The following is a 17,046-nucleotide window of genomic DNA, read 5'->3' on the forward strand; positions in this document are numbered from 1 at the left end:
CCAGGGTGGCTTCAGCCAGGCTGAGCCTGGTGCCGTCGGTGCTCCATTCCCACCCTCTGTTTTGCAGTGGCACGGGAGTGTGGGCGACTGCTGGTCAGTTCAGGTGGCTGGTCCTTCTGAAAAACAGTTGTTTTAGTTCATGCACTGATACAGAAAGAGATGAAGCTCAGAATGGGAGTCTGCATTATACCTGGCCAAATGCCCTTTACTTACTAATGATTAGAGACAGGACTAAACACCGCAGGTGATAGTAAACTGAAGAAGCAGCAAGCTCGTATAGACATGTACAAAGAAGCTGGAGACTGGAAATGAGCAGGAAACAGTGGATTGAATTTTGGAAAAACCAGGAAGATGACATTCTTCTGGCAGTGCCTCATTACGAACCATTGCGCAAAACCAGCAGTGTGAGGAAAGACTTGGGATGGGAAAACTGAGGGGATGCAAGCTGGCGAGTCAAGACTGCTGTTCTGTGTCTGTTTTGATGGTCATGGCAGCTCCTGCTTGTTTCAGAGCACAGGAGACCCCAGGGCCACGGGAAGATACGGAGAGCCAGCAACACAGGGAGGGCAGGCACTGAGAAGGCCACACTTTTTTGAGGAGAAAGATGGGAGGCAGAGGGGAGTGCTGTAAAAGATGTAAATGCCTGGGTGCTGCTCCGAGCAAGGGGGTGGAGAGGTGTGGGGAGGCACCGCTCCTTTGTGCTCAATCATGGCTGCCTCAGAGAGGGTCCCAGAGTTGACAGGGATGGGCAAAGGGCAGGGAGGAGGAGGAGGAGGTAGAGTTTGGGACAGAACACCCTGGCCATCACATCTCTGTGTTGGATCCCCTGGATGCCTTGGTGCTGGGAAACCATTTTGTGGGCAGGGGAGGAAGGGGAGCAATGCCCCCTGCCATGAGGCAAAGCACGGGAGTCATTGTCCCAGTAATATCTGTCCTGGTGACACACACAGTGTCCATAGCCACCATATCGCACCGCGACAGGATATGGCTGCTGTGAGCAACCATCACCCAGGCCTGGCGCAACACCTGGGAGAAAAGTGTCCCTTTGAGCACAAAACTGAGTCACCAGGGAGATCAGCAGGGCTGATAGCACTGCGAGCTGCAGCAGTGAGAGAAGGCGAGGACGGGAGGGAGGGACGCTGCTTAGGGACAGCGCTGCTTGCTAGGGCTCCGGCTTCGTTGTGTTTGGAGGCACTTGGAGCAGGGACAGGGGAGATGGGGCTGAGGGGTGGAAGCCAGTGGGGGCGAGAGGGTGAAGTGACCGGGTGACAGCCCTGAAGTGAAGGGCGGGCAGCGGCCGAATGGCTGCTGCCCGCCCTTCCCTTCAGGGCTGTCCCCCCCGCCTCGCAAGGTGGCGCTCCCGGCCGCCATGGAGGCCGGAGCCTCTCGATAGCGAACTCCTGCACAGCGAGGAGAGCTCCTGAATATCCGTGAGCTTATTCGCGAGCTTTATGAATATTCACGACGTGACACCCCGGGGGCGGGCCGCGCCATCATGGCGGGAGGCAGCGCCGGCGGTCGGGGCGCCGGGGCCGGCGGCCGGTGAGGCTGAGGGGGTCGGGGTGTTTTTGGGGTGCCGCCGGGCTCGCAGAGCTCGCGTCCACCCCTGGTGCGGCTCTTCCTCTCGCCAGGCCCCGGCCCCAGCTCGATGGGGTGTTCCTGCGGCGCTTCCTGAGGATCCAGGCTGTCTTGTTTCCCCAGTGGCCCTCCCGGAACGCGCTGATGTTCCTGACGCTGCTCTGTGTCGCCTTGCTGGGTAAGCCGGAGAGCAGGGGAGGTTGGACTGAGCGCTCCTCAGTCCCCCCATACCCCTTTTTTTGCCACACCACCGTCCTTCCTTCCCTTTCCGTGCTTCCCTCTTTCCTCCAGAGCAGCTAGTTATTTATCAGGTCGGCGTGATCCCCAGCCAGTACTACGAGGTCCTGGGGAACAAGGACTTCTCCGGATTCAAAGCGCTGACTGCCATTGCCCTGACCCTGATCGTGGTGAACTCCACGGTAAGACAGGCCAGAGGCTCCCTCGTCTTGGGAAGGGAGGGGAAAACTGCCCGTGGCTCTTGGCATAATCCTGTTGAAGGATCTAGGTCTGCCTTAGCCCCGTTGGGTAGCTATGTGATCGCTGGTGCAAACTGCTAATTTTTATTTCATTTTGGGAAATGCATGTTCTGCTGGCTTATCCCTTCTCATCTGTCTTCTTGCCTCCATTCCAGCTAAAAAGTTTCGACCAGTTTATCTGCAACCTGATGTACGTGAGCTGGAGGAAATCCCTCACCGAATACCTCCACCGCTGCTACTTCCAGGGCCAGGTTTACTACAGCCTGCATGTTCTGCACGAGGACATCGATAACCCGTAGGCTGCCTGCGGCTTCTTTCATCCTCTTGCTTGGCTTCTCCCAAGCTGCTCCTCACCTTTTCCTGACCTCTCTGTATTTCTGGGTAGGGGTTTAAGCCATAGGAGTTTTTTCTATCAAGATACAGATACACCCGTCTGCCCTGGGTGGGAGGTGGTACCTGGTGATGGGGACTCCTGTGACCACTGGTCTTGAAGGTTTTGTAGGCAGGATGTTTCTGTTGCAAGGAAAATGGAGAGCCATCAGAACAGGGATCTAGCGCTGCTATAAACCATGCAGTCTGCAATCTCAGTCTGCAATCACTTGGCACTTAGTGTGATGTTGCAGAGGGCCTGGCTGGAGGCAGAGAGCACTGCCTCTCCCTGTTTTCACGCAGCCAGTGCACTCAGGACAGTCTCTGTCATTCAGTTTGAACTTCAACCACCAGTTTCCAGCTGAACACAGTTTTGCTTAGTAGGGTTTTTAGTGGTTTTGATAGCCCGTGGAAGCCGCATTCAGGAAAGGCTTTGTTTTGCTCTCTTAGGGCTGCATTTCCTTTTCCCTGTTCCTAGGAAGGAAATGTCAGGGGTGTCTTGAAATTTGAGAGAAGGAGGAGCATTCAGTCCCTCCTGGTATCCCAGCCGACACTCAGATCCTCTTCTAGTCCCTCTGCAGCAGCCTTTGACACAGCTGCAGAGAGGGAGAAGTTCTTCTTGTGCTGTCCTGGTTACTGCAGAACTGCTTTTCTCAGCAGAGAAGGTCAAACAGCTTCCTTCCTCGCAGTGTCATGTTGACCCCAGCCTTTCAGCCTGTCTCTGCACACAGGACACTGCTGACATAGTTATGCAGTTTGAAGAGTTAAAGATGCTACATTAGGCATCACTTCAGAGGAGAGATTTTTTTTTCCCCCTCTGGAATTTAAAGAACTTGTTATTAAACAGTTGCTGAAAAACTAGGAACATGGAGAAAACTTTTTCCAAACTGTGTTGCTTTATACAGTTGTGTCAAGACCACAATCTCTCTTCCCCTGAAGGGGGCACCTGTGGTCTAGTCCCTTTCACTGCTCTGGTGCTATCTATCACAATGATGGCACCAGAGGTGACCAAGCCTGGGGTCCTTGTGAGAAATGGCTGTCTTGCAGAGACTCCCAGCTGTTGCTAACAGTGGTGACTTCAAGGGACTGAAGCAGCCTCTGTGCTTCTGCTCCCCAGTGCTCCTGGTGGCCTGTCCTTACTCTTTCATTGCCCAGCATGATGGTCTCTGTGGCTGCACAGTGAAATGGTGCAGGATATGTCATACTTTTTCCTTTTTCTGTATCATTTTTCAGCCAGACCTGCACCTTGTCTGCTTCTGCTAGCTCAGTGCTGGGTGAGAGCATGGGTAAGAACAAAAAGGTGTGCTTGGGAGGAGCAGAAAACAAGGAGAGGGCCTAGCTTACGGTCAAGCAAACCTATTGCCAAACAAGAAATTACAGCTTCATGATGTGCTTTCCAGCAGCTGCTGAAATTACTTCCAGCTTCATTGAAATTTTCATGTGTGCTAATACTTTGTAGGGTATGGAGTTGCAAGGACAGGTTAAGACTTGCGGTGCCTCCCATGCACTGTAGCACATTGGCCATGGCTGGAAGGTCCTACTCACCCATCTTTCCCTTTGGCTGGGGGAAGGGGAGGACAGAGGCCCCATACCACATGACTGTCCTTAAGGTTTATTTTTAACCAGGGAATGTATTCACATTGTGCAGTGAAATGCATGAGATAACTGGGTCTATCTGCTCCACAGTGATAGAGCCAGCTCTCCTGACCTTAGCACACCGAAAGTGTGGGCTTGCTGCTGAGTATTTTTCATCACCCCCTTGCTTCTGCTCAAACATCCAATCTTATTGTTCAGTGTCTTTTTGATGCCACTACAAGAATTCACTTTATCTTGCAGTTCTGATGAGAATTTTTTTCCGTGTAGTAAATATTTAGAGAATGAACTAGAGCAGTGAAATAGCTTACTGTTATGCAGTGCAAACCAAGCTAAGTGTTAGATGCACTGTGTCATCCTTCTTTCCCTTCTAGAGGGAATGAAGAGCGGGCTTAGAGTGTCATACAAACCCCGTGGCTCCTAGCAGGGCATTTGAGTTGATGTCTATGCGTTATCAGTACATGTTGCTTAATAGCTCATAAAAAGCAATATCCTGCCATGAGTTTACAGCATGAGTTAAATGATAACATCACGGGGAACAATTACAGCCTAAGAAAAGGAAAAATAATGACTGTAATGTCAGTCAGGGTGGGAGCTGCCCCCAGATTGAATCCATTGCTGCTCCGGGACTGCAAAAGAGCTGAGAGACAAATGTCCTTGTGGTCATATCTGCATTAATGGCTAAGCAGGACTCCAGCCTTGCTCTTTGTTGCATCCACAGTCATTACCTTTCCGCCTGAGCTCAGAGCATCAGAGGCTGAAACCCTTACCCGTGTGCTCTGGACAGATCAGGCACTGAGGGATTATACAGGCTAAAGTCCTTTCAAGTTACCCCAAGCTCATCTTCTGCTCAGCAGTGGGGCACATGGGACCTGGGGGTCTGCAACCCATGTGCCTGCTGCTGCTGCGGCAGGGAGGCTTGGTGCGATGCTGCCTGCTCTTGTGGGTTGGGGGAGGGTGAGCACACTCTCTTCCTTGCAGCAAAGGGACCTGCTTCTGACTGGAAGGGTGACTTTGCTGAAGGACTTACCTAATACCTTACAGCTGGTTAGGGCTTGCCCTGTGCTCTAACCAGCCCCGGTATCTCTGGTGCCTGGGGCTGCAGCAACAGTACTAAAGGTTTTGGGGAAAGCCAGGGTTTATGTTAGTGTGGGGGAAGGACCAGGGAATAACGAAGAAGGATGCAGAGACCTTCAGCACAGAACAGACAGCATCGCAGAAGAGGGAACAAGGGGTTAGCGCAAGGAATGGGGTGACGGTCACAACAGGAGCTGCCCTTCCTGGGTGCCAGGAAAGCCCTTGGGCCGTGCTGAGCCATGGAAAATGTCTCCTAGTGGGGCAGTAGGAGTCAGGCTGCAGGTCCCTCCCATACAGAGTTGTTCGCATTCCCCCTATCCTAAGTTCAGGCAGTGAAACAGCCCGGCTTGTGCCCTGTTAGGGAGTTACTGCGCCCTGCACCAACTGGTTCTCACTCCTGGGCTTTAACAGCGTCGATGCCTCTTTGCGTTGAGCAGGGACCAGCGCATCAGCCAGGATGTGGAGAGGTTTTGCAAGCAGCTCAGCTCCATGGCCAGCAAGCTCGTCATCTCTCCCTTCACGCTGGCCTACTACACGTACCAGTGCTTCCACAGGTAAGGGCCCATCCTGACCCCTGAGCACACCTCTTTCCTCTGCTCTGTTTTGGAGCCTGGCACCCACGTTACAACTGCTGCTGTAACTGCAGGGGCATCGTACGTGTGGGTGAGGGGGCTCTGCACTCCAAGGGGACTTCTGCCTTGTGCAGTGCTGGCCCCCAAAGTCCTGTGAAGGCGAAGAGAGGTGACAGTTGAGGGCTCTGACTGCTCGAGCCCAGGGGTGCTGGAGTGTCCTTTTGTCTGGCTTCTTAGCCGACCTCTCTTTCTCCTCTGCAGCACAGGCTGGCTAGGCCCTGTGAGCATCTTTGGGTATTTCGTCATCGGGACAATCGTTAACAAGGTATTGATGAGCCCGATTGTGTCTAAACTTGTGCAGCAGGAAAAGCTGGAGGGGGATTTCAGGTGAGTCACGGTGGAGCAGCATTTTCGCTGCCTATTTTGGCAGCTCCTGCAAGAGCTGCGCTTTAGTCCCTGTTCAGTGCTATGTTTGCAGCTACTTCTCTTGTCCATGACATGCAGTCAGCTGCTTCCCAGCTCAGAGAGACCCACCTGCTCACTGCTGCCCCAAACTCAGTCTGCTGAGCCCCGAGCGCTCCTTTTCGTGCCCCGCATCATGTCAGGTAGTGCCATTGGTTCAGTTCAGGGAAGCTTTGCGGTTTTCCCTGTGCCTCGGGGCACCCAAGGACAGCAGCAGAAGCTGGTGTGTCACAGGGAGCCCAGACATGGGCTGTGATGATTCTGTATGGTGGAGATGCTGGGGTAGTAAATGCCCAAGGGGAAGAGATACCCCAGGGCTAAGACTCACAGTGAGCAAGATACCAAACAAATGCACCACTGAGCTGTCCCAGAATTATGTCACCTTGTGCTAAGGTTTGGGTTTCAGTGCCTTTTTGAGCCCGTTGAATGTTTCTGTCAAGAGATGCCTCAGATCACTGCTCTGACAGATGCAAAATGAGTTACCTCTAGCAAGGGTGCTGGTTGTATAATTCACTAGGCATTTATACATGATCCTGATGATGTTTTTTGGGTTGCTCAGGTTCAAGCACATGCAGATTCGGGTCAATGCAGAACCAGCTGCTTTCTACAGGTAGGTAGAAAAGGGATAATGCCAGCTTGGGGCATCCTCCGTGTATTCCTGTATCCCAGAGGAGTCCAAGTGCTGTTGCTGCAGCCTGAGCTTTCTGCCCCCTCCACCCTGCTGCGGGTGCAGCATCACAGAGTGCCTGCTCCCTGACACGGTGTTTGCGTTCCATGCACTGTCTGCAGAAATGCTTCACAGCAGCTGGAGACAACTAGTTGCTCTCTGCCTCCCTTCTAACATGCCCAGAGGCGTGATACAGATTTGGTGCTGGCTTAGAGACCCTTCCTGATGTTTTGCCATGGTCCTTACCTGGAAGATTGCTCAAGGCCTCATTGCACCTTGTCAGGATGTTCCCTTGGGGCACTTTTTGCAGGTTGCTTCTGGCCCCATCCTGCTGCTGCTAATCTGTGTGTCTTTTGCCTTGCTTCGTTATCTCTGCTTGCTCTTCTGGGTCAGCCTGTGCCGTGACCCTCCTAGCGCTGCCCTGCTGTTCTCTGGATTTGCTTGATGCCACTTCTGTCTGGCTATTACTAAGGCTCCCGGAGCTGAGCGTAAAGCTGGGAGCCCAGCAGCACCTTCACGCTTAGTGATGCCCTGAAGTCTGTTGAGTTGCTGCTTAGAGCCTTCAAGGTGTTCCACGGAAATGGCTAGAGCCCAGCAAAAGGCCCACAGTTTTACTGGGGTGCCTGGTCAGTGGAAGAAGGTCATTGCTCAACTCTTGTCATGTGTCTGCCTTTGCTCTGTGTGTTGTGCAATCACGCTTCTTCCAGGAATTTAAGAAAGCAGGGGCTGCACTCTCTCTGGACTTCCCTGACTGTGATCTTTATTTACCCATTCTCACTGTAGTGACTGAGCATTTCGAGTGCTGCAGTGCTATCCCCAAGGTGGCCGGATTCAAAATTGCCAGTTTGGTAAAGATTAATATTGGCAGGCATGAAACCTTGGTATAAGTAATTGAAATCAATCTTGTTTTGCATTGGCAAGGCTAAATTATTTCTTTGTGGACTGGTTGATTCTTATTGGTTTATGCTAATTTTTCTTAATCGAGAAGATACTTTAATTACAGCCCCTTAGTTAAGTTGCAGTTTTGAAGGTTTTTTTTTATTCTATTACTAAAAATAAATGAATTATCAAACTGGAAAATGGAGTGTCTTATTCCAGTACAGTTCATAGGCAGAAAAAGTTCATCTGGTGGGAAACTAGAATGGAATTGGATTGCGCTAAAACTGGCATTTTTTGTGGTATGAGTCTTAACTAAAAACAAAGGCAATTTTTAAGAGTTACATTCCTAGAATCCTGCAAAAGGAAGAGTGTGCGGTGAGTGGCCCGTTTCGATTGCCAGACTTCCCTAGCTTGTAGAAGCTGTTAAATCTTGTCCTCTTGTACTTGCTTAACCATTGATTGTTTTGATAAAGGAAAAACAAAACCGGCGTTGTCAGCATTTTATTTATTTGTTTTCTTAACCTTTGGCAAACTCGCTTTGAAAGTGAATGGGAGGAAAAGCTGAAACCAATCCGACAACCTCTCCACATCTGCAAAGTAATAGTAGCTACCGACACTGTGCACTTCAGCCAGAACTTCTGGTCCCTGATGCCTGGCCTTTGTCTCCCTGTGTCCTTGCTTAATAAGTTCAGCTGCCACGGGAATTCATTGTCTGGAGCAAACCATGGAGCTCTGCCTGCATTTTGCCACCTGAGGGCAGCCCAGCCCTTGTGAACGAGCAGAAGGAGCTGCCACACTGCCGAGGTGGTGATTTGGAGCCGGGACGTGCCTCCTTGCTGCCTGCTCAGAGAGCAGCTGGCAGTGCAGACAGCACAGCCCTGGGAGCATTGCTGCTAGCTCAGGTGGTGGGGGACACACTGATCCTTTTGGGAAGGTCCGGGAAAGGGAAGGCTTTGGGGCTGGGGTCACCTGGCCCGTTTGCTTGCTGTCACCTCCTTTGCCTCTGTCCTCTCCTTTCTGGCTCCAGCTGTGTGGCAGCACTGTCTCTCTCTTCCAAAAAAGGCTTTGTTCAGAAAGTGTGTGTTGTAATCTTGGGTGTGTTTTGCTCAAGGCCTGGGCCTCGCTGATAGTGTGTGGCCCCTTCTCACCTCCTGTGTGGGACAGAAACACCCATGTGCACTGAAACTTGCAGGGCTGTTCCTTTCAGCCAAAGTTTCTTAGTGTTTCAGGAAGGATCTCATGGGTGTTCAGTTCCAGCTCAACAAAGAGCTTGGAGGCTGAAGTAAGAGGCCCTCTCTAGGTCTCAGTCCTAAAGCCCACGCTTTTACCCCATTGTGTGCTCCCAGGAAGTCTAGGAGTCATGTTGCTATCATATTTTACAGGGCCGGGCGAGTGGAGCACATGCGCACGAACCGCAGGCTGCAGAGTTTGCTGCAGACCCAGAGGGAGCTGATTGGCAAGGAGCTGTGGCTCTACAGTGAGTGGGGAGCTTTGGGGGGTGAGCAAAGGCATGTAGTAGTTCTGTTGTAGTGGCCCACGGGCTTGGAAGCCTGACTGCTAGAGCAGCAGTGCTGTTTTTTCTTCTCCTGCCTCTTTCTGGTGCATGAAAACCCTGAGGCTGAAAGAAGGGTGCCTCCTGCACTCTTAAGTGGGAATCCTGTTGTGAAAAAGCCTGGCAGAGAGCAAAGTTGTGGACAACACAGCTAAGTCATAGAGCACAAGCCTGAAAAGAAGTCTCTGCAAGAATCTGCACTCTTTATGGCGCAGGCTTTCAATGGCTGTGAAGAGGGGTAAGGGCTTGGGCTCTAGGGAAGGAGAAGACTCCATGTATGTGGTTGGGAGCTGCAGAGATTGCTTTCCTATAAAGCCTGTCCCTTAAGAATAGTTGCCCCCTGAAAAACTCCCTTCTCCCATTGTCACTGGGTCCAGGTTTGGGGGCTAAGTAGTGCCAAGACAGCTCCTCCTCACCTCACCAGTGTTGTGAGCTTCTGAGCACCAGAGAGTCCTGAACACAGGTGTCTCTGTGACAGTTTGGGGGCTTAAGTCTTTCTGCCTATCCTGTGCTCCAAAGCAGACTTCATGGCCAAGCATCTCACCCCAGAACTCCCTTTTTCCAGCTGGAAGGAGCCAGCTGGGCCCCTGAAGAGTAGAAACAAGCGGGCAAAGTGGCTTTTGCTTCATGGTGGTTCCCAGGCTCTGTCTGGGCGATGTTTCTCTGCTCTGGGGCCTGTTCCAAGGAGCTTTTTGCTTGGCAAATGGGTTTTCACCCCAGCGCTTCTGCTGTCCTGTGAGATAGGGTTTTCTGCTCGAGTGCATCATGAGAGGCTGGGACAGGATCTGGGTCTTCCTTTTGAGTGGGTTGCACTTGGTCCTGGCTGGGAGAGAGGTTCCCACCCCAACTTACTGTCTTGTCCCCATGTGCTTCTGCCCAGTTGGGATCAACACCTTTGACTACCTGGGCAGCATCCTGAGCTACGTGGTCATTGCCATTCCTATCTTTTCTGGCGTCTACGGTGACCTGAGTCCAACAGAGCTCAGCGCCCTGGTCAGCAAGGTGAGCTAAGGGTTGCGTCCCACACCGGGCTGGGGGCAAAGTGTGTGCTCTGTGAGTTTGTATTAACTGTATGAGCCAGCCCTAAGACTTAAGTCTGTAAATTCATGTGGCTGGGCCCTGTTGTGGAGGGTGAGTGGGCACTGAGGGCGGAGGTTGGGGCTTTGGGCTGGTGGCCAGGGGGCTGAATAACCCGCAGTGAGAGACCTTCAGGATAGACTGACCCGTGGTGGCATGGAAATGGGAGCTTTGAGCCAGCCTGGTGTAAGATTAACGTGGGGGTGAAAGCTGCCGAGGACACAACTGCCTAAGTGTCTCCCAGCTCGGACCCCTGTCTGTAAAAACTGGGAGGTCAGAAAGCCCTGGCTTTCACTGCCGGGCCCACGCAGTGCTGTGGGTGTGGGCTCTGCCCGCGGCTGCTGCCCATGGCCAGTTGTGAGGCTGTGCTCGCTTGTGGTTGCCACCAGGCTGCTGGAGAGGAGCCTTCCCAGCCCGAGTTGTTTCGAGGTGCTCAAAGCCGGCTTGTGGTGGAGAATGCAGAAGTAAAAATAGCAAAGTAGGCGCTGCAGGCTGAGACGCCCTGCACTGAGCCATGTGCGGTGCTAGGGCAGGGCTGGCGGCGTGGATCTGCGTGACACAGACAGGGCGAGCTTGCAGGCACTCTGCAGGCACCACCCCTGGGTGGCAGGAGATGTGTCCCCCCGGCCAGAACTGCTGTGCTGAGCAGGGAAGCCCTGCTTCATCCGAATGCGGCCGTTTTCTCCTTCTTTTCCGCTGCCCTGGGTGATTTCTCCACCCCTCCTTCATCCTGCTGGGCCTGCTGACCCAGCCAGATGTCTGGACACCTTGGCTATCTCCTCGCAGCCATGGGGGTGGGGCAGTCTCCCCAGGTCAGCGCTGACCTTTGCTTTGGCATGTGATTTCTCCCCAGAATGCCTTCGTTTCCATCTACCTCATCAGCTGCTTCAGCCAGCTCATAGATCTCTCCAGCACCGTGACCGATGTAGCTGGCTACACACACAGGTGAGCTTCTGTGTGGGCAGATCTCTGCAGGAGAGGTAATGGGACATGGCTCTACCCAAGTCTGTGCTAAATACATAACAAACAGTTGTCTGTGAGTGAGTATGGACAACGTTAGAAGTGAGGAGCTGCCCCTGGCATTCATGCACCCTTTTTTTTTTTTGCCCAGGATTGGTGAACTGCAGGAAACCTTGCTGAGTCTTGGCAGAAGAAAAAATGAAAACTACTCAGAAGCCAAAGCCAGCTGGGACCTGGACAGGTGAGTCTCCGCTCAGCAGCACGTTGGCTTGCAGCTTACCTGCCAGTGTGTGGGGCTGTCACTGGGTGGAGGTGGCCCTCGGTGTCACAGCCTGCTGCATGCAGTTGGTTGGACCAAGCAATGCAGTGCTCGCTGTAACCTGGGGTGTGTGGGGCAAGACTCATGTCACGGAAGCACAGGCGGTCCAAGGTGCAAGGGGAGGTGCCTGGTGTTTACCAGCCTCAGCATCAGCACTTACCCCAAATCTCTTCTCCTTTGTCTCGGTGGTGGCCCAGCAGCTATGCTGGGCAGGACGCAGTGCCGAAGGACACGGCTTTCCTTCTGGAGCGAGTGACGCTCTCAGTGCCATCCTCTGGCAAGCTGCTCATTAAAGACCTGAGCCTCAGGATCTCAGAAGGAGACAGCGTGATGATCGTGGGGAACACCGGCACAGGGAAAACATCTCTCCTGAGGGTCCTCGGGGGACTCTGGGAAAGCACACGGGGTAAGGGCTGCAGGTCTCCATATCCTTCTCTTCTTCAGGGAGGGCTGTCCTAGCTGAGTTTAGAAGGTGGCCGCAGGAATTTGCAAGACGAGTGCCACTTGTGATGCTAAACACGTCACCATTTGAACTGTCCCTTCTCTGGATCACAAACTTCTCTGTGGCTCTCATTGCTTTACTCTGTGTTGCCAGCCTGCCTTTTCTGGGATCTGAAGGCTAATCCGTGGGGGTGGCGAGGTGTTGCTAGCAGGTGCTGCGGGCTTAGCATGCGTTTGTCTCCGTGCAGGGAGTATCCAGATGCTGACCTGCTTTGGCCCCCATGGAGTGCTGTTCCTGCCGCAGCGGCCGTTCTTCACTGATGGCAGCCTGCGCGAGCAGGTGAGCCCTGGGCCAGCTCTTACCATGCCTCTGCAAACCTGCGTGCAGCAGGAAGGCCTGCAAGAGGGAGGATGCGTGCGGCTGCTCCTTCCCTTTTGCCTGACTTTGTGCCACCACCACTGTGTTTCGGTTGGGCCGTGTCCAGCTCCCTCTGACATGACTTCTGTTGGTCTGTTCAACAGGTGATCTATCCCCTGAAGGAGATCTATCCAGTTTCAGGTATGTGGAAATTCATCACAGCAATTAGCCAGCCCTGTGGTTTCAGCTCTCTGTTCTGTACCCAGTGCAGCTTCTCCTCTCCCATGCCCCATGAGGAATGCTCTGTTACACTTCTGTTGCACTCTGCTTTTCCCTGGAAGGTTTGCCTTTCTGTAGCTTCGGATCAGCTCAGCATTCCCTCGCTTTCAAGAAGAATGCTTTCTCTAGATACAGTGAGGACGGGCTGGCTGTGCTCTGCATGTTGTACCGTGATATATGGTACGTGCTGAGACACCCTGCTGCTTTCTGAACTTGCTGTCGGGATTCATCTGATCCATCTGGTACAACCTGTGTATGGGAAGCCGTGTTTGCCTTTATCTCAGTTTCCATGTACCTCCATCTTTCACTGTCCCTCTTTTTCAAACGATGTCCTGGGTCCTTGCATGCTGTCGAGGTCAATGTGTATTCTTGCTCTCGCCTGCCCTCCTCACAAGCCAGAGCACACATCTGAGTATAAGCTGCTGCGTCTTGCAGATGTCCAAGTTTAAGTTTCTCTCTGAGTGAAGCCTGGATCCTTGTGTTCTGGCTGTGTCCATCTGTGACCGTGGACCAAGCCTCAGGTGTATCTGTGGAGCCCGGCCATCTCCTGGTACGCTGCTCACAGACATGGCTTAAGGAAGGCTCTTCGGGAGCTCTCTGTGTGCCAAAGCTCAGGACCCAGTATAGAGAAGTGGTTGAGTCAGCTACAGTGGACCTCGGGAGCTTCTCCAAACCTTCCCTCCTGCCCCACTGACTCCCCCTTGCAGCTGTGGTCTCAGCAGACGTGTCCTGTACGTACCCACTTTCTCCCCCAGGGCCTGCAGATGATGAGAGAATCGTGCGATTCCTGGAGCTGGCCGGGCTGGTGAGTCCCTGGTGGCGCTGCTGCCGTCCTGCCTGCTGCTGCCGGAGAGGGACGAAGGGATGAGGTGTTGTGGCAGCACGGGATGACCACGTGCTGGACACAGGCAGGGGAATGGTCCGTAGCTGGGACGGGACTGTCCATGGGAACAGGCAGAGGAGGAGGGATATGGAGCAACTTTGGACCAAGCAGGAGAAGAGAGGGTAGCAGGAAGGGGATGGTTGTACTCAGGGCTGTGTCCCCTGGGGGCTGACAGGGCTGGGGCTGCGTTCACAAGCCTGCTGTGCTCTCTGCAGACTGATTTGCTGGCAAGGGCTGGAGGACTGGACGAGCAGGTGGACTGGAACTGGTAAGGCAGCGCACTGTCTGTGGGAATTTGGATGATCCCTCTGGTTGGGGAACACTTCTAAGCAGTTGCACATTGCTGCTGGACTTGGGAGCATCTGTGTCCACCTGTGTCTTGTGGGAGGTGGGCTGTATGCAGGGCTGAAAGGTTCCTGCCCAATAAAAGATTCCTGCCCTGTCCTGCATCAATACCAACATCAGCAGCCGTGCTGCTCTGCAGGAAACTCACTGTGCACAGTGGAGGGGGAGCACCGGGTGCACACAGGGACAGTTGTTTGCTGGGGTCTCCGGTATCAGCAACCACAAGCTCTTTAGCAAACAAGCTCTCTTTGTTAAGGGAGATTTTTGAATCTCAACCCTGCTGCAGGTATGACATCCTGTCCCCAGGGGAGATGCAGAGGCTCTCATTTGCACGTCTCTTCTACCTCCAGCCAAGATACGCAGGTGAGTGAGCAACTGCAGAAGAAGAAGAAAGGCAGTGCCTTCGGATTAAACAGAAGCTGGTACAGAGGCAGCTCAGGAACCTGCTCAGTCTTAGCGATGATTTTAGACAGCTCAGCACACACAGGATTCAGAGGTGAAAATATTTCACTATCTTTGTGGCAGGGGGTAAATGAAGAGGTTTTGTGTAAAACCTCATGTTCTTAGGGAACTATTAATTAGTGTTCTTGGTCCAGGTGTTACACCTGGGAGAGCACCCTCTCAGCATGCTCACCAGCTGCCGTGTAAAGAAGCAGGTGTGCTAGTGAGCACAAACACAGTGTCAGCTACCGTGTGTGCGGCTCATCAGCCTCCGTGGGGCTGTGGAAATGATGTGCCCTTGGAAACTTAGCTATAACACAGCAAAAGAGGACAAGGAGTGGTGGAAGAAGCATTGCGGAGAGATCACAGAGGCAGCTCACATTTGCAGTTTGGTCTAATTCCTTTCCACGTTTGGATGGCTGGGGGGACATTGGAGGAGTTGTCAGGGGGGGCAGGGTAGATGTGTGTGCACAGAGCCAGTGTCAGTAGCAAGGAGCCACTTTTAAGTACCTCTCATCTCCTGAAGCGCTGCCATGTGCTATCTGGCCAGAAGGAACTTGTGGACTGTCATCTAAGCTGTAGAGATGATGTAAAACTAATTGCATTCATTTGCTCCAGGCCAGTAGCATTTATTTTTAACTGACAGGAAGCCACACCAGGCCATCCTGGCTGCTGCACGTGGGCTCTTGGCCAGAGAGGTGACGAGGCTGCTGTTCAGCCAGGCGCTCTGGCACGCAGCCTGTCTTGGGAAGGTCATGTCTTAGATTTCACAGTGGTGAGAACAGGGCAATGGCTGGCAGCTTTTGAGGGAAATGGACGAGGTGAACGGGGCCGTTTGGGTGGATTTGAGGGCTTGTGGGGAAGGGCAGCCTTCCCACTTGGCTGACAGCAGCTGTGCCAGAGAAAAGTCAAAGTCCTTAGGCTTCTCCTCACTTGCTCTTGGTGAGCTCCACTTAACTTGTGAAATGTCCTCAGCAGTCACTGCTCTTTTGCCCAGGGGGAGAGGACAAGTAGGGAGAGGGGGGGTGTGTGGGGCTTACGGCTTGTCTCAGTGCTAGATGAAGCCACCAGCGCCCTGACGGAAGAGGTGGAGCATGAGCTGTACCGTGTGTGCCTTCAGCTGGGCATGACGCTGGTCAGCGTGGGACACAGGCCCAGCCTGGAGAAGGTGAGAAGGGGAGGTGGCATTACACGCCTCTCTGCTGGTGGCAAGATGGGAGGCAGAGAGGGTCCCTGGTGAGCGGAGGGGAATGGCTGAGGCTGGAGAGCCCCGCTGTGGGAGAACACGCCCTCAACAGAGACATCCCTCAGTTGTTGTGTCATTGAATTGCAGTTCCACAGCTGGATTTTGAAGCTTCATGGAGAGGGAAGATGGGAACTCATGCGATGTGAGAGGATGAAGCGGCTCCCGTCTGAGGAAGGATGCTGATAAACATGCCCGAGTCCGCACAGCTGCACAACCTGCGTATCCCTGGGAGAGCTCTGAAGAGCAGACTGGGAGTGCAGAGCCGGCAGCTGTCAGCAAGGGATTCACTTGGTGCAAAACCAGTTACAGATTTTGCCGATGGATGCAGGGCCAAGTCTGAACTTATGCCAGGACCGGACATGTCTCCCCTATCCCTCTCAGTCCCACTCTTTGTCCTCCCTACCACTCACGGGGGAAGGGGCTGAGCTGCTGGGCTGCTGAAAAAGACAACATTACCTCATGGGGTTCGTAGAAGCCATGGGCAGAGGAACCTCCACCCATCCAGGATGCAGCAGTGCAAGGATGGGCTGCAACCTGATACTGTGCTGTCTGTGCTTCGCTGGGACCTCTGCCTCTGATGTACAGCCCTGCAGAATGGGCTCTGGTTCTACACAACGGGCTTCTGAGCTGCTGGCTCCCCAAGCAGTTAAGGGATGCATTGTAATGGGAGGAGGAGGCTGGCACAGAAAAGGACATGGCTCTCCTCTCCTTAAGACACAGGGTTAAGGTTCAAATAAACGTGTTTTGTATTAAAATCTGGGGCCTGTTATCCAGGGATATTCCTGGAGAAGAATCAGTTTGTGTTATCCAGGCTTCTGCCTCTTCTGCTTTTTTATTTCTGCTTTGGAAGGGATGACTGTGTATTGGCAGTGCTCCTGGACCAGACTAGTGGTGAAGAGCAGAGCAGGGGTAGGGGTAATACACCTATCCTGGCTGGTCAGTTCCTTTCTCCTTTCTCCACAGCTACTGCAAGGCACAAGGAACCCCAAGGATAGCTTTTGGCCTTCTGCTTTCAAGGGAGAAAATAGAGCTCCTCCTTACTGTTCTGTCTGTGATGCATCCTGTTCTCTCCCTTGCCTCCTACCTGTGTGCAGAGGCAGAGCTTTTGAGGGTCTCTGAGTTCCCTCAGACTACCCTGGAGGTATGGTCTGAGCACTTACTGGGCACAGTAAGTTGCTCAGTGATGTTTCTGGCCCTGGCCCCAGTTCTGTAGCAAAGGAGGTGGCTGCTGGGAGGGCCATGGCAGCAGCTCTTTCGCCCCCCCACCAAGGTGCTCGTGTCCCTCTGTGATCTGCTGCACAGCTTCATGGTCACCTAGGGTGACCAGGTCCCCAAGCTCACGGGCTTTGTCCTCAACAGTCTTCCTCAGCACCCAACACATAATCTTCCCTAATGTGTGATTTGGGACGGGGAGGAGCAGAGCTGATGGCCGAGGGAAAGCGGTTGGCCAGGCTGCATGCAGACACACTCTG

The 17,046-nt window shown here is 53.2% G+C and overlaps 1 protein-coding gene across 11 annotated transcripts; it reads left to right on the forward strand.

The window, feature by feature from the left end:
- Window positions 1-1,407: 1,407 nt before the first annotated feature.
- Window positions 1,408-16,329, forward strand: ABCD4 (ATP binding cassette subfamily D member 4). 11 transcript variants are annotated; one of them, XM_040558953.1, is made up of 19 exons: window positions 1,408-1,542; window positions 1,632-1,756; window positions 1,870-1,997; window positions 2,210-2,349; window positions 5,531-5,647; window positions 5,927-6,052; window positions 6,687-6,737; window positions 9,056-9,150; window positions 10,106-10,227; window positions 11,156-11,247; window positions 11,414-11,503; window positions 11,779-11,987; window positions 12,271-12,362; window positions 12,545-12,581; window positions 13,415-13,464; window positions 13,758-13,810; window positions 14,174-14,250; window positions 15,381-15,496; window positions 15,662-16,329. In XM_040558953.1, the coding sequence occupies exons 1-19, from the start codon at window positions 1,496-1,498 to the stop codon at window positions 15,755-15,757; spliced, it is 1,863 nt and encodes a 620-aa protein (XP_040414887.1). In that variant the 5' UTR covers window positions 1,408-1,495; the 3' UTR covers window positions 15,758-16,329. The 11 variants fall into 11 exon arrangements, with proteins under 11 accessions (XP_040414887.1, XP_040414888.1, XP_040414889.1 ...); XM_040558954.1 differs by having other exon boundaries at window positions 11,782-11,987; XM_040558958.1 differs by having other exon boundaries at window positions 1,510-1,542; window positions 1,907-1,997; window positions 11,782-11,987.
- Window positions 16,330-17,046: the final 717 nt, after the last annotated feature.

This window comes from Cygnus olor, chromosome 5 (genome assembly GCF_009769625.2).
Source record: "Cygnus olor isolate bCygOlo1 chromosome 5, bCygOlo1.pri.v2, whole genome shotgun sequence".
Lineage (NCBI taxonomy): Eukaryota > Metazoa > Chordata > Aves > Anseriformes > Anatidae > Cygnus > Cygnus olor.

Bases quoted from the DNA above. Each gene is read 5' to 3' on its own strand.
- ABCD4 (XM_040558953.1), top strand. From the start codon at position 1,496: ATGGCGGGAGGCAGCGCCGGCGGTCGGGGCGCCGGGGCCGGCGGCCG. The intron at 12,582-13,414 runs GTATGTGGAAAT...TTTCTCCCCCAG, and splicing joins GGAGATCTATCCAGTTTCAG to GGCCTGCAGATGATGAGAGA. The intron at 13,465-13,757 runs GTGAGTCCCTGG...TGCTCTCTGCAG, and splicing joins TCCTGGAGCTGGCCGGGCTG to ACTGATTTGCTGGCAAGGGC.